This window comes from Eublepharis macularius, chromosome 9, assembly GCF_028583425.1.
Source record: "Eublepharis macularius isolate TG4126 chromosome 9, MPM_Emac_v1.0, whole genome shotgun sequence".
Lineage (NCBI taxonomy): Eukaryota > Metazoa > Chordata > Lepidosauria > Squamata > Eublepharidae > Eublepharis > Eublepharis macularius.
The window spans coordinates 23,274,057-23,290,043 of record NC_072798.1 but is presented as its reverse complement, the minus strand read 5'-3'; the positions used below and the strand labels follow the sequence as shown (position 1 = coordinate 23,290,043).

Here is a 15,987-nt window from a genome sequence, read left to right as displayed (position 1 = left end):
TTGCGACAATAAAGCAAAAGCAGCAGCATTTTTGAGTTTTCTCCCGACTGCGTTGCTTGCTCTGAATTGTTAAGCTGGGTACTGGCAGTAATCCAAGATTCATTGCCAAGTGTACAAACGCTCGCAGCTTCAGAAAGCCTGTCAGAGTTGAGAACAATCATCGCTACATCTAAAGCATCATAAAGGCAGTGGCTGATCTTGTTAGGCACTCTCAGTAAATTTTCCCCAAAGGAGGTGTGGTACAAAAGGAAGCTTCTGATGCTATGGAACCCTCCTTGACAGTCTTTTTCTGAGGGCCAAATTATGTGTGAGACTGGGAGAGCTGTAATCGGAACCTTTGATGTATAATTTAGCTGCAAAAATCAACTCTGTGTGTGTGTGTGGGGGGCCTGTGTGTGCATGTGCATGTGTTTTCATATGTATTGGGGCTGCAGGGCTGGGGAAGAGGTGACTAACTCTTCCTCATGCATTTTCCTGATTTGTAATTTCCTCTATCCTGACCTGCTTTAAGCTCTGGGAGGAAAGGGAGGAAAGACAGCTTTAAGCTCTGGGAGGAGAGGGAGGAAAGACAGGCATAATGTGGATTCCTGTTCTTGAAAGCTTATGCTACAATAAAGTTGGTTAGTCTTATAGTAAGCAGTCCAGTAGCACCTTTAAATTTTGGTCTACATTGAATCTCTCTACAGCTGTGTTCTTCAGATAAATTGTGTATCATAGATCTGATCCTGGGTCCTCAATGACTGGGGAAACCAACCAATGTTGGTTTGAATCTTGCAGTCAGCACCCTTTCCATTTAAAGTTTTTAAAGGTTGTCCTTTTTCCTGAATGTTACTTGCACCAACCTGCAGAACAGAACGGCTGTCAGTTTGGGAATGACGCTTTGCCTTTTGAGCCATATGAACCGTCAGCGCTCTTGACATCCTCTTGCCTAGAAACCAAGGCATGGTTTATTCCTAAGATTCTTGCAAAAAACAATGGAAAGAGAAACTGTCCTGTAGAGGCCTCCAGAAGAGAAAGGTGTCGGGAAGACAGATGAGTGGCTCTTTGTATCTCTACAGATTAAACTGGAAGTCTGAAGGGGGGAGGGGGAATATAGTGTTCTCGGGGTGATGCAAGAGGGTAGGGGGGGAAAGAACAGCATGGGGTTGGCTTTGTAGCCCATTAACTTTTTCTTTTAAAGCCCATGTTTGTTTCCCTGGATAATCAACAGGATTTTAACTCTTCCTGATGTGGTGGGGATGTTATTAATACCCTTCATTAGGAGCAACCATTTTTCACTTCGGTATTTACTGCTGAAGCTATTTTAGCTGCAAGCTCTTTCCATCTTTTGCAGCGCTCTAAATCAAATGCGCCTGACAAGCCACTTCATAATAATGTTGTAAAACATATGTGGCTGCAATTATAACCAGGTGCCATTATTTATGGGTGTCGTATCTCTGTAGCATTGGCTTGTTTACACTGAAGCTTTCTTATCAGGAAGCCCATCCATTGCAACAAACCTGTCCCGGTCTCTGTTTTGCTGGCTCATTTGTCTCTTTGGGGGGGCGGGGGGGAGGTGTCTGTTGGATCATTTCAGAAAGATAACCATAACAGCTTCTTTTGTGTGTGTGCGTATTTTATTTGTTTTCAACTGGTGAATGCCAGCCACTGTTCCTCTCAAGTTAGCTTGGGTGTATGTGTGTGTGATGCAAGGGTGTTGGAAGACAGGGAGCTTGATTTTCTTAGGACCAAACCATGTGTTAGTGTTCTTAAGAAGTTAGGTCTGGGTTCCCCACATAACATAGCAGCTGCAGGAAATGGCTTATTTAAAAAGAGAGAGAGCCCAAAAGGGCTTGGAATGCTGCTGGTGGGCAGGAAGGGCTCCCCCCTCCCCAAAACCTGTTTTCCTACACAGAAACAGTACTGGGGGGAGTTATTTCCTTATTTTTGCTACTCCATGTGGAATATTCTGTGCACATGAAGCCGCAAAAATGGGGAAATAACCCTGCCACCATCACTGTTTCCACATGGGTAAAATGGCTTGGGAGAAGGCAGGAGCCCTACCTCCCCCTTTAGTGGTGTTCTGACCCTGTTCAGGTTCTCCCTTTTTAAAAAGAAGCTGTTCCTGTGTGGCTTCAGGAACCTGAGCTGAGTCCAGCAAACCCAGACCCAACTCTTCAGAAACACTTGCATGTAATTTGACTCTGAGGGCCAAGCTACAAGTGACAAATGACAGGTTGGACACTTGACAGCTTCCTGTAGGTATCCTAGTCTTGCATCTTGGCTCTCCGACTGCTGTCCAATGGACTTTTCAAGTGTCACTTGTCCAACATTCCGCCAAGCTGCCTACATTTCCCATCAAAACTTGAGAGAAGCTGACGAGTGTCCAACCTGTGTCATTCATCACTTGTAGTTTGGCCCTTAGTGTCCAGTAGTTGAGAACAGTGAAATATTTGAAGGCATGGTAACACATGCCCCAAAGGGAGTAGTTAATCTCGACTAATTTTGTGAGACATGGAGGTCCATGGGGGAAACGTTGAAGATGGTGGACCAATGCATAAATCCCATCATTGATCAGATTAGTGAGCAAGCCTGACCCAGACGTCTTTGTAGTGGCCATGGACTGAGCGCCACACGATCTTTTTCTAATATCTTCCTGGCAAGAGGCTTCTGTGAGTGTTTGGCTGATCTCCCTGCACTTCTCTCATTTGACCAGAGCCAGTCCCCACCCAACAGTTCTCATAATCAGGACTCAGGGGATGCGGGGGCGGGGGGGGGAAGGTAAATTCTATCAGTGGGCTGCAACTCAACATTTTTTTTTCTAAAAATGGGTTATTCCAGTGGTGCTGTGGTCATCTTTTGGAGAAACAAATGTGGTCAAGAAAAGGAAAAAGATGAAAAGCAAAAAAAGAATAGATTTAACTAGATATATCCTTCAGAATAATGTGTGATTAAAATAATGGTGGATCTTGGGTTGCCAGGTCCCCTTACCCTCCTGGTGGTGGTGGGGAACTTGGCATTTACCATCTGCCACCCATATGTCTCTCTTTGCACGCATGCTCTCAGCACATGCACGATGATGTTACTTCTGGGAAGAGACGTCATCACACCATCCATGGGTGTACTCCCATGTTTTGCACGGAGCGAATTCATTTTCATTTATTATTATTATGGTTCATAACCAGCACGTATTGATTAAACAAATAGTAAAATTTACAGAAATGTGTATAAACCATTATAAATTTAAAAACAAGATTCAGGAATAGGAAATAGAACTATGTTGGGTATAAGTTGGGCCCTGGTATGGATAGGTTAAAAGGAACCAGACTCTGCAATATATATCAAGTATGCACTGCATACTCCTTGTTATGTGACATATATTTGCACTTTGTGTAGAGTGGGAAGCGGGGCTGAGTTTGCTGCTGCCATCTTGCTCATCACTATGTACACTAGGCCCACTCACAGACATTGTCCTCATGTCAGTATGCTGGCCAAGCCTATTTGCCTTACATGTATTGATTTGGAAAATGTAGATAGTGCCTCTCCAGAGACCTGCTCGAGGTGGCTTGCAACTAAAAAAATAAAACCCTTAAACTGTAGCCACTGAGAACAAGCCAGGGCATCAAATCAACATCAAACATGCCTGAAATGGCATCGATAAAACAATCCCTATGCTCTGTCTGTGATCAAGAGTGATGCTTTTCTAATATTACCGATCACAGGTAGTGAAGGTCAAGTGTGTATACCGTGCCAGCATGCTTGGTCATGTTAGGGGGGAGTTTGGTCATGGCCTTCTCAGTCCCCCTCTGTGTGAACTTTTGACCTCTGCCCGCAGTGCTGTGCGCACAGTGCTAGAATCTTGTTAGCTGAGCTCTAGAGTTGGGGTCAAGTACTTCAGTTGCTGTGGGCTGCCATAAGTCGGTGCCCGCCTGTCTGGAGAGAGGCTCTTTTTCAGGGGAAGAAATATGCTTTGTCTTCTGAATTAGTTTGTGGGTGGCAAGTAATATTTGTGAAACCTGATTTGTTTTTCTGTGCATTTTTAGAGAGATAATAAGCTGCTGTGGGTTGGCATTGTATAGAGAAAGGCGGGTTAATGTGCCCTCAATTAAATTAATAAAAGTGATCTCTGCATGCCAAGCAATCCTCGGTGTGGAGAATCACAGCTTGATGGCATGGATCCACACATTATGATTGGAGCAGGGATCACTTGCATCCCTAGAAAGCTTTTTAAGGTAGTATGTAATCTATTCCAGATGTTCAGCAATAGCAAAATACTTCTAGAAGCTGAGAAAGTGGTATTTTGGCTGTTTCTATCACTTGTGCCTTGACCAACATTAGGGAGTATGTCTAATTTTCTCTTGGCATTATTTGGTGGCTAAAAAGAGGATAATGTTTCATATAAACTGCCCTTATACTAGCCCTGTTCACAAGCTATAGTAAACTGAGCAAACATACAATCTGCGTACAGTTTACATTTTTCTTTCTATTTCTTTCTATTTCTTGTTACGTTCCATGTATGTATAGCTGAACATGTGATTGAAACAAGAGTGCCTTCCCAGCATCCCCTTAAGAGCAGAACCACAAGTGACAAAAGGCACAGATTGGACACTTGCCAGCTTCCCTCAAGTTTTGATGGGAATGTAGGCAGCTTGGCGGAATGTTGGACAAGTGACAGTTGAAAAGTCCATTGGACAGCAGTCAGAGAGCGAAGCTGCGAGACCAGGATGCCTACATTTCCCATCAAAACTTGAGGGAAGCTGACAAGTGTCCAATCTGTGCCTTTTGTCACTTGTGGTTCTGCTTAGTCTAGCCAGGGATGTGCTTTAGAATCTGGAGGGGGGGCATTACTGCTGCACCCTTCTCTCTCTCTCTCCCCTCCCTCTGCTGGAGGCTCCTCTGGAGTAGTTGGAGCCCCCCCTCCGACACTTACAAGCAGGTGTAGGCACGTATAGGCAGGTTGTACATGTGTTTGCTGTAAAATGTGAACAGGACTACTGTAATGATTTTATATATGTGTGTGTGTGTGTCTTTAAATGCTGGGTGTGGTACAGATGAAGAATGGGGGTGAAAGAGGGGGATGAGTGAGTGAGATGATTGGTTGATGACTGAGAGTGTGGGCGGAGTGAACTGTTTTTAGTTACTGAGCAGAGAGGAAACATTCAGTCTGGGCAAAGCAGGCGAGCTGTGTGGAAGCCTGAGGGGATTCTCATTCTAGTTCCATTAAGTAACCTGTGTGGAAGCCTGAACTGTGTGTCTATAAGAGAACATTCATTCTGTCCAAAGCAGGCAAACTGTGTGCGCGCCTGAGAGAGAAAGTTGATGTATATCTGTGTGACCGAGCCTATGAAAAGAAACTTTAAGAAGTGAGAACTATCTTTGAAACCATCAAGCTTAAGTAAGAGTGTAAAAACGATACGCTTCTTGTAAAAATAAAAGTTTATTTTGGGTTTTCCCCCCATCCCAGAGTATATGTTATTCCTATCTCCCATTCCTTTCCTTAGGGGCCACATAATCCCACGAAGAAGCCTGACGCTTGGGCACGTTACTAAAAGGAGAAATTTAAATGGCTTATTTTGGAATATAATTCCCGATGGCCTCAATCTATCCAGAGGGTGTAAGAAGAGAGTTAAATGCAACCTCTAACTGAAAAATAAAGAGGGTCATAACAACTACTAAGTTAGACTAGCTGTCCATTTTGGCTTGGTTTTGTCCACACTGCAACAGCTCTTCAGGATCTCTGGCGGAGAAAAGTCTCTCCCATTACCTTATGCCTAACGCTATTTAACTGGAGGGGTGCACTAATGCTAGAGCCAGATACCAAGTGTTAAGGCATAAAGGCAGAGAGATAAAGGAAGGTACTGCCATCTCAGTACATCCCTCAGAAAGATTCTGTCATCTGTAGGACATTGGCTGGAATAACATTAACTTCAGCCCTCTTTGCTTCATCTCTCTTGTATTTGTCCCTGGGTAGAAAGGTCACTTCTGGGTTTTCTTGTGCTCCCCCCACCCCAGTAAAGTGTACAGGGCTTCCCTTGCAGTTTGGGTCAGCACTCACTGCTACCTGATCCCTTCAGAGCTTCCTCTGCTTGCTGAACAGGCAACAGCACCTCTTTCATAAGGGTCCTCTTTTGTGCCTTCAAGCCAGATTGAATGTGCAACAATCCTACATATATTCACTGGAAGAAAGGCAGCAAATTCAAAGAGTCACTAGATACATGAACTTAAAATAGCTAAATAAAATATACAGCCCAATTAGAAAACAGGTCCCTGGTGAGCAATCTGTTGTTTTGCTCAGAGATGTGTTTTTGGAGGCTAGTTAAAGTTCTTGTGGAAGATATGGTTGCACATTATATTTATAATTAGATTCGAAGCACTAGTTTTAAGCGCCTACAGATATTCATTATGCCATAGTAGCAATGGTCGTCTGGCCTCATTTTACTGAACTGGGCTAATTTAGGTTAGCATTAGTCTTTCTGTCACTTGAAATAGGGAAGGAACCTTTAACTGGTATATTCATCTTTTTAAAAAAAATACTAAAAATAGAATTAAAAAAATTAATTACAAGCAAATACTTAAAGCAGTGTGGACTACTATGAAGGTACAGCAATATCACTTCTGCTGTCTTAAGTAAATGCAATAATAACAAGCTTGTTTACTTATTTCAGTCATCTAGCTTAAGAAGTCATGATGGAAGATGAGGAGTTCTAGTTAATCAATACATTTTTATGTCACTCTTTCTCTAGGGAGCGCAAGGGGTCATATAAGATTCTTCATTCTACCTGCACAACAGCCCTGTGATGTAGGTTAGGCTGAGTGACTATGGCTGAGCAGGGATTTAAACTTGGATTTCTCGGGCCTCAGCCCCAAACACAAACCGTCTCACCACTATACTGCACCTGTTTTCAAACTGCCTAGTAGTTGAGAGTAGTTGTAGGCTTCACAACAGGGGCTTAAAGGAGCCACAGAATAGTATCTCATCCAGGCTAATTTTGTGGCATGTGGAAGTATGTCTTCTCTAAGCCACCTTGAGTACCATAAGGTAGAAAGGTAGCTATCAAATGTTTTAAATAGATAAATAAGTAACATACCAAGGATTCTGAAAGTCTTTAGTGCTCTTGACCAAAGTTATGAAAAAGGCCAATACAAGTTCAGAAGCGCAAAACAACAGAGACCAATTTTAGGAATGCATGATAATTTAAAAATAGTCATAAAAATACTTAAGTGAGTGTATCGCCATGGCAATTAACTCCCAGATCTAGAATGGCTTTTGCTAGACGTTTCATGGTAACCAGAGCAAATGGAGAAACCTTATTATTTATGTGGGGAACTATATCAGATTGTAACTATTTTTCAGTATTAATAAATGCTCGTTTTACCACCAGTAGAAAAACAATTTACATAATTTCCAGAAGACACACAGTCTCAGACTTTGGCAATTCTCCAGAGGGAGGGAATCCCACAGTTCAGGGGCAGCTGGCAAATCTGAACTAATCTTGTGTATTAGGACAGTAACACGGAGAAAACACAGGATGTAGTGGACTGGCACTTAACTGCAAGATTCATTGCCTCCCCCCCCCTTGACTTTTTGCCAAATCTCTGTCAGTTAGCTTTTTTTTTTTTAAGGATAAATGCATTGCAAACAGCAAAATACTAGACATTAAAAGCTGCCATTGAATTGCTACTTTGTAGAAACAACCAGTGTAGCTTACTACTTACATTCAAAAACGTTAATGGTGTTGGCTTCAAAGGGTCATCATTACAAGGCTTCAGTACCTTTCACAAAGTATTTTGTGAGCTAGCAATGAAAGGCCCTACATAATGCCTTTTATTACTTAACCCCCCTTCCTCAGCTATTCATTTCTTGGCCCTGAGTTTAGTGCCCGCTGTCATCCCCACTCTAGCTTTGTGGTGTACACAAATGACAAAACATTATTCAAGGCTATTAAAACAGAAAAGCTATCCAAATTGTTGCTGTTTAAAAAGCTGTCGCAGATGGAATCCTTGCATTTCAAAAGAGGCTTGCGGCGAATCAACAAGAGCTCTCTTTCAGTCCTACCGCGATGTTTGGCGAATGCTTTCTAAACCATGCAAATTTAATGAGAGTCTTCAGTATTTTGACAATCAGCAAAATAGCCAAGAGATTTTCTGTTGTGATGAACCAAGATGTGAACCAGCCAACTACACAGAGCACCCGATGGGTGTTTTAGGGTCTAGGAAACAATGCATAGCTGTGGCAGAAGGCTTGGAATAACATAATAACATAGCATTAGATTTATATACCGCTCTTCAGGGCAACTTAACACCCACTCAGAGTCATTTCCAAAGTATGTTATTAATTATCCCCACAGCAATCACCCTGTGAGGTTGGTGGGGCCGAGAGAGTGCCAAAGAGCTGTGACTGACCCAAGGTCACCCAGCTTCCTTCAAGTGGAGGAATGGGGAATCAATCCCGGTTCTCCAGATTAGAGTCCTGCTGCTCTTAACCACTACACCAAACTGGAAGGATCAGAATAGGGGGGTGGGGCAAGTAGACTGAGTGGAATAACTCACTTTGTTGGTGTTCCTGTTGTTGAGTTACATATCATCATATGTGCAGAAACGTCAACTTATGCAAGCTGCTTCACAAGCAATTTATTTGTCCTCAGAACCATACATATATCCTTTCCTGCCAATTATAGTTTGCAAAAGTGATTACAGAATCAGTGGCTTGCTTCCCCACTGCCTCAGTAATGTTTGCAAATTCTGACTCTGTTTTATAGTGTATCCTATATCAGCATTTCTTTTCCTGATATCTGGTGTCACGTTGGAAAGATATGGGCTTACCCTGTGATTAGAGCTGCTCCAAAAGTAACCAGACTACGAGAAAGCAGTTTTTCAGCAGCTGCTGTGTTATCTCAATAATGTCCTCTGCATCATTCATTCCAAGTGGAGAATATAATTTTTTCACAATGTGATCAACATCTCTGTATCTGTCTGGGGAATCACTCATGGGCGAATTTGACCTGTGGGCTTCTGAGAAATGTGCCCTACTTCTAAATCACTGCAGTCTTGCAGAAAACTGTAAGTTTCCTGGGGCCCAAGTAGCTCATTACCTAGCTACACTGTGATTAGTCTCTGGCCTTCTCATCTCAGTATATCTCCTTTGTGTTAGCTGACTTTATTCAGCAAAACACTTCTCTGTGTAACTCATCCTCCATAAGCTCTATTCCTTGCCTGTTAACGGCTTCATTTTCTGAATCGTTAAGTGTTTTTCTGGTTTTGCAGCTTCAACCCTACTGCTTGTCTGCTCTGTACCTGACTGGATTACTTTTTAGAAAATTGCTTCCTGTTAGTCCAGGTAGATGTAATGAGGGCAGCCTTTTAGGAACTAGATGCTGCTTGCCTCTTCAGCTGTGATTTTGCCTTGACCAGATATCTCAGCCTAACATGCTTACCGGAAAGGACCCAACCCAGCCCTCACCTTCAGAGGTGAGGTGGTGACAAGAAATGAGGATTTTTCAGTGGTGGCACCTCATCTGTGGAATGCCTCTCTTGTTGAACTCTACAACTGAACTCTACTTTAGGCGCCAGGCAGTTTTACCCATGCTTTTAACTAAGTATTGGTCTTTCAAATTGTTTTACAATCTTCTTTAGACTCTTTTGAGATCCTTTCAAAGCTGTTAGACATTTTAATAATAACAATAACTACAACAACATTTGATTTATATACCACCCTTCAGGACAACTTAACGCCCACTCAGAGTGGTTTACAAAGTATGTTGTTATTATCCCCACCACAATCACCCTGTGAGGTGGGTGGGGCTGAGAGAGCTCTGAGAAGCTGTGACCGACCCAAGGTCACCCAGCTGGCTTCAAGCGGAGGAGTGGGGGCCTCAAACCTGGTTCTCCAGATTAGAGTCCTTTCACTCTTACATTGTACTTTTACTCTGTTGTTTTTTTAAATGCTCATGTACTTTTAAATGCAGTGTTAATATTTTGTTAATTTTTAACTAATTGGTTTATCACATTTTACTTGTAAGCTATCTTTGAGCAGTTTCACGGAGAGGCAATATACAGATTTTCTAAATAAAAGAAATAAAGAACTGGATCCTCATTCTCCTTGGAGAGACCTTGACCCCACAGAGGGGATTTGTATGTATGTTTGTGCAAGGGACCTGCCTAGTGCATGACAATATTTGTGTAGGAATATTTGTCTGAAACATGGCAATATGATGCAAGCACAGAAATTCATGTGGCATTCAGAGGTTTTCTGTCTTTTGGTTTTTGAAAATATTCTCCTGCCTTGGCCTGGCCTTGTTTTCCAAGGACTGGTGACAATTGACCAGGTGAAGCAAGGAAATCAACCTTGCCTAGTGTTCTAGCTGTTAAAAGTTTGTATTTCCTTTTGCAGGTTTCTAACTTATTCCTACCTCCTGGCCTTCAACGCTTGGCTTCTGCTGGCTCCAGTTACTCTGTGTTATGACTGGCAGGTTGGGAGCATCCCTTTAGTTGAGTCAGTGTGGGATGTGAGGAATTTCGCCACCGTTCTCATGGTGGTAGTAATGCTGCTGCTTGGTCTACACTGTATAGTCATCTTCAAGGTAAGCAAGTTTCTCTCTGCTTTAAAGTGTGTGTTTGGGTACAGATTATATATATAGAGAGAAAGAATGCAGTACTAAAATCATAGGGGGAAGAAAAGTATTGGACAACTTTGTTTCTTGGCGTTATCCATGCTGGGCGTGCTTGAAGAAATCCCAGCCCAAGGTGAAAGGCATGTTTCATCTGGGTTGTATTATGTTCAGTTGTATGTAGCATCACAATGAAGCTGTGGCCAGGCCCAGTTCTTTCTGGGAATGGATCAGAGAGAGGGGGATATGTGCCACACCTTCTTTCTCCCAAACTTCTGATTTATACTTATAGGAAGTGATTTGGTAGATGCTTGAAAATGCAGCCAAGGTGGAGACTGCTTGATGTGGCAAGGTGTCTGTCTGAAGTTGGTCTCATGTGGTTCTGGAGTTTGTCACCCCTCTTGTTTTTTTACAGTTTGCAATTGTGCAGTGAAAACTGCCAGATCTCTACAGGAAGCCTCTGTCAGAGTAATAACTTCCAAATGGGAGCAGCATCCACACCACTTAGGGTTGCCAGCCTTTTGGCTGTTTTATAAGGAAGCAGACTGTTGCCTTTACCTTTGGAAGGATTTATTCTGTGGAGACCGAACCAGCTTTGGGAAATAATATTTAAAGGCTTGGGTTCCATGTGATATTTCCATATCCGTATGTGACTTTGAGGAAGGTTGCAAAAACGCGCCCACACCGGTAACACGTTTGGTCACTGGGGAGGTGGAAGATCTCTTCAGGAATCTGGAAGAAAGAAATATAAACAAGAGACTCCAGCAGTTCTTGTACTTACCTTGTACTTACCTTTGGAGTTTTGTACTATTGGAGTGTGGTACTATTCTTTTAAAGAATTGTGTATCTTTGTGAGAATAACGTTTGTAAACATTATGGAATGTTAGACTACTACTAAAAATATTTGCAGGGCTTTTTTTCTGGGGGAACGCGGGGGAACGGAGTTCCAGAACCTCTTGAAAATGGTCACATGGCTGGTGGCCCCGCCCCCTGATCTCCAGACAGAGGGAAGTTTAGATTGCCTTCTGCGCTGCAGCACGGCACAGAAGGCAATCTAAACTCCCCTCTGTCTGGAGATCAGGGGCAAGGCCACCAGCCATGTGACCATTTTCACTGAGGGCAACCCACTGAGTTCCACCACCTCTTTTCCCAGAAAAAAACCCCTGAATATTTGGAATTTTAGTCTTATCACTGGCATTTTTTTTCCTATACAGCCTCCAGATGGTGGCTGGAGATCTCCCGTAATTACACCTGATTTCCAGGCCACAGAACTCAGTTCCCTTGGAGAAAATGGCTGCTTTGGAAGGTGGACTGTAGGGCATTATACCCTGCTGAGGTCTATCCCCCTCCCCAAATTCTGACTTCTCCAGGCTGTACCCACCCCCAAACCACCAGAAATTTCCCACCCTGGATCTGGCATCCCTAACACCACTTGTGTTTGGGAGTTGTTCTGTTTGTTTCTGGTTTGTTAGCTGCAGTGAACACGTCACCAGAATTGCTGCAGCCCAGAAAAGTTTTAGTGGCTGTCTTAAAAGAAGAATTGCTGCCAAGTGGAAGATGGCAGTCACCCGGGTCCATTGGTTAAGGTGGACTTCAGTAAATATGGAACTATTGCTTATATGGGCTATCGTGTTCACTTTAACAGAAGGAACAGATCCACAAACACAAACAAGCGAACAAAGGGTCATTAAATACTTTTCCAGTGGAGCTTGTTATATATATATTGGGGTTTCTGTACTGTAGAAATGGGGTGGATCTGTAATCACAAGTTGCATGCATACAATTCTCTGCTTGTGATTGGGGCTTTTATGGTGCAGTCCTATGGAGACCTACTCCAGTTTAAGCTCCTTGATTTCAGCGGCAATATCTTGGATTAACTCAGCATAGGACTGCGCCTATTAAAAAGCTGTCTGTAGGGAGGGAACTCTTTGTCCCCTTTTTGCTTTAGCACTGGCCCTTATGGAAGCACTCACTCTTGAGCTTCATGCATGCATATATTTTCCACCATTTCCTCCAACCTGGGAATGAATGGGCGAAGTGTCAGGTTCCTCTGTACTTGGGATCTCTTTGTTCCTGCTAGCTGGAGCTGTAAAGGGGGGAAGACAGAGGACAAAGGGGGGTGCAGGAGTAGAGTCAGTTAGCCGTGTTAGTCTGCAGTAGCAAAATAGCAAAGAGTCCAGTGGCACCTTTAAGACTAATCAACTTTATAAGCTTTCGAGAGCCACAGCTCTCTTCATCAGATGACTAGAGTGTTTATAAGCTTCCCCTCTTATACTTGGGTTGTTGTTGAGCCTCGTTTTAGAGTCATTTGTGATTCCACTTGCCCCTTATTTCCTCTTCTGCTTCTTCCTCTTCTGTCCTAATCAGATTTCCTGTGACTTTGTTCTCTCTTTAAACCATATGTTTATCCATCCTTTTGCTTGTACATTGCGGCTCAGACAAACTTTAGTCTAAGAAACAAAAGCAAAAAATGCATTGAAGGCTCTCTTTTTGCAAGTTGGAAAAAAAGGTCTTAGGTAATACGTGCTGTTGGCACAGAGCTGCCAATTTAGCCTAGGTTAGCTACCTTTTCACAAACTCGGTGCTTGCTTGGGGTTGGTAAGGAAACGGGAAAAACGGGAGCTGTGTGTCTGAATTTAATTACAAATTAGGGTTGTTGTTAGGTGGGGGAGTTTCTTTTCCAAAATTCTCTTCTTTAGATTCCTCATTTTCTCTTTTCTCTTTTGAGAACAGGACTTCTTTTGCATTTGTCTTTGAAAAGATACTAAGGTGTGCTTTGTAACTTCAGCCCTTGCAGTTGTTTTGTATTATACGTCCTAGGTGTCCTAGCAGGAAGAAAGGAACACTTCCTTGCCCCACTTCTCCAGGGGCACACGTTCTTGCCCCACTCTCTTCAAATTTCTCTTTGATCAAAAAGGGATTGATCGGCAACTGACTTCAAATTCCTAAAAAGAGGAAAAGAAAAAGGATTTTGGGAAGAAATTGGGTGAAGAGGAATTCAGAGAATTTTTCTTAACAACCCTATCCCAGATGCTTTGCATCACTCTGCAGAAGCAGGATGGGTAACGCTGTCCCCAGCCGAGGAGCCGATGGAAATGTTGCAGGCTTCTGTTTTGAGAACAAAAGAGATGTTTGTTCTTTGAACTGCTTTTTGTTCTTAAAACAAAAAAAATCCCAAAGGAATAGAAAGCCTGGAAATTGAAGATGGATCTGTTTTATTTCTGAACACTTACTGTTCCTAGACGGTAGGCAGCCATGTTGGCCCAGGAAAAAAATCCCCCAGACAATAGTCATATAATTTATTTTCATTAGGACCAGCTGGCATGTAACAAAGTAGTAAACTCTTGAGTTTCCTAGAACTTTCTCAGTCTGGATGTTAACTCCAAAGATGCCGGGGGCGGGGGCGGGGGGGAGGTTTTAGAGCATGTTCGGAGAGCCTGTAATAAGCAGTTTGAAGAACACTGAAATGGAATACAGATGGTGTGGGACGTTTCAGAATGCTCCAAAAACCACTGGGACAGAAAAGTCAAAAATTTGGAACTCTCTCTTTTGAGATGATAAAAACCAGTAAATCAGATAAATCTGAGGAGACGTTCTTCTCAAGTCTGGTTGGCGTGATTTGCTGGGTCTGTGTTGTGTACACAATGACTCTGAATGAGCTCCGGTCACACGCAATCAGTGGCACAGCAGAGGCCCAAGATGGAGCTTTGCTTCATCACAGGCACCAGAAGATGCCTCCTGTCAGTTCCCTGTACCTGGAAATGAATGTTGCAACATGGATAATAATTGCCATTGGTTAAGTGCGCTGTAGGAGCCTGTGGTTAGAGAGTCGGACTGGGGACCGAACTGAACATGGCCAGCTTTGGGTATCCGTATATGAGTCTGTGCTCATTGCCACCCTTGAAGGTAGCAGTTTCCTTTCCAGCTTCCCCAGAGCAGCCCCAGAACCTGCTGCTGCATCAGGATTCATTGGGCAGAGAAGGAGGGGTGAGAGGGAGAGTAGAATGGATGGTGCTGAGGCTCCTTCCCCAAGGGAGCCTGATAGCATGGCGAGGTGGTGATAGCAGAATGGTAGCAACTTATACTAGCCTGCTTTTTCTCCTCCAGCCTAATAAAGCCAGGCACAGCAGTGGGCTCTGGGCTGCCTGGGAAACATAGAAACATAGAGCTGGAAGGGACACAAAATGTCATCTAGTCCGACCACCTGCACAGTAAAGGAAATTCACAGCTACCCCTCCCCACTCCCCCACTGACCCCTGCTCAGTGCCCAGGGGAAGGCAAAAAAGCTCCAGGACCCTTGGCTAATCTGGCCTGGAGGAAAATTCCTTCCTAGCTCCAAAGGGGTGATTGGCATTACCCTGGGCACATAAGAAAGAGCCACAAGAACCAGTCACTGTCTCATCCTTTCCAGTCCTCCGTTTCATCATCTGCCTAAATTCATACTGAGTCATAGAATCAGCATTGCTGACAAATGGCCAGTTTCTGCTACGGGAAAGGGGCAGGAAAGGGAAGAGAACATGCGCAGAAAGGCAACGATGGGGTAGCACTTGACCCTCTTAATGGTTAGACCCTTAAAGACCGGGAATACCCAGGTTCTAATCCCTATGGTACCCTGAAGCTCAATAGGTGGCCCCTGGCTAACCATTCTTTCTGCCTTGTGTGGTTAAAACGACAGAGGGGAGAACCTTACCATCCTGGAGTCCTTGGTGAAAGGGCTGAATAAAAAGATGACCAGTAAGTAAAAAGATAACCAGTAGCCATTGGTCAGGCCCTGACTTGGATAGCCCAGGCAAACCTGACCTTGTCAGATCTTGGAAGCTAAGCAAGGTTGGCCTTGGTTAGTAATTGGATGGGAGACTTCCAAAGAAGACCAGGATTGCAGAGGCAGGCAGTGGCAAACCACCTCTGTCAGTCTCTTGTCGCGAAAACCCCACCAGGGGTTGCCATGAGTCAGTTTTGACTTGATGACACTCTACCACTGCCAAACAGTGTACTGAGTTATTTAAAACAAGGCAAAAAAACAAAACACCTTCCTGTGCATGTGTGCACAGAAACCTTCTTGCACAAATTTGTATTCTTTACTTGCTGGTGACAAATGTAAGTCTGTGATGTACTTGGTAATGTGCAAGGCATATTATGTATTTATTTCCATGGGTATACATGTGAATAGGGAGTTACAACAATTGATCATGATCCCTGAAAATCTATATATGCATCTAGCATCAGAGCTCCACAAAACTGGTTGCCAAGGCAGCACACAACACAGATGCTCTCTCCCCTGCCCATTTTTTTGCAAATTGCAAAGAACTTGAGGGAGTGTTCTCATGTGGCACTGAGCTTTCAAGCAAGCAGAAGCAATGCAAGTTTCTGAACTCAGCCCAAACCTGTGGCATGCACCCAC

At 43.5% G+C, this 15,987-nt stretch overlaps 1 protein-coding gene across 1 annotated transcript in view; it reads left to right on the top strand.

Annotated features, from left to right (window-relative positions):
- Nucleotides 1-15,987, top strand: part of TMTC1 (transmembrane O-mannosyltransferase targeting cadherins 1) — a 178,159-nt gene that overhangs the window by 64,032 nt on the left and 98,140 nt on the right. Inside the window, exon 8 of the mRNA XM_054989117.1 lies at nucleotides 10,370-10,559. Within this exon, the coding sequence (XP_054845092.1) occupies nucleotides 10,370-10,559 (190 nt within the window). The remainder of the gene's footprint in view (nucleotides 1-10,369; nucleotides 10,560-15,987) is intronic.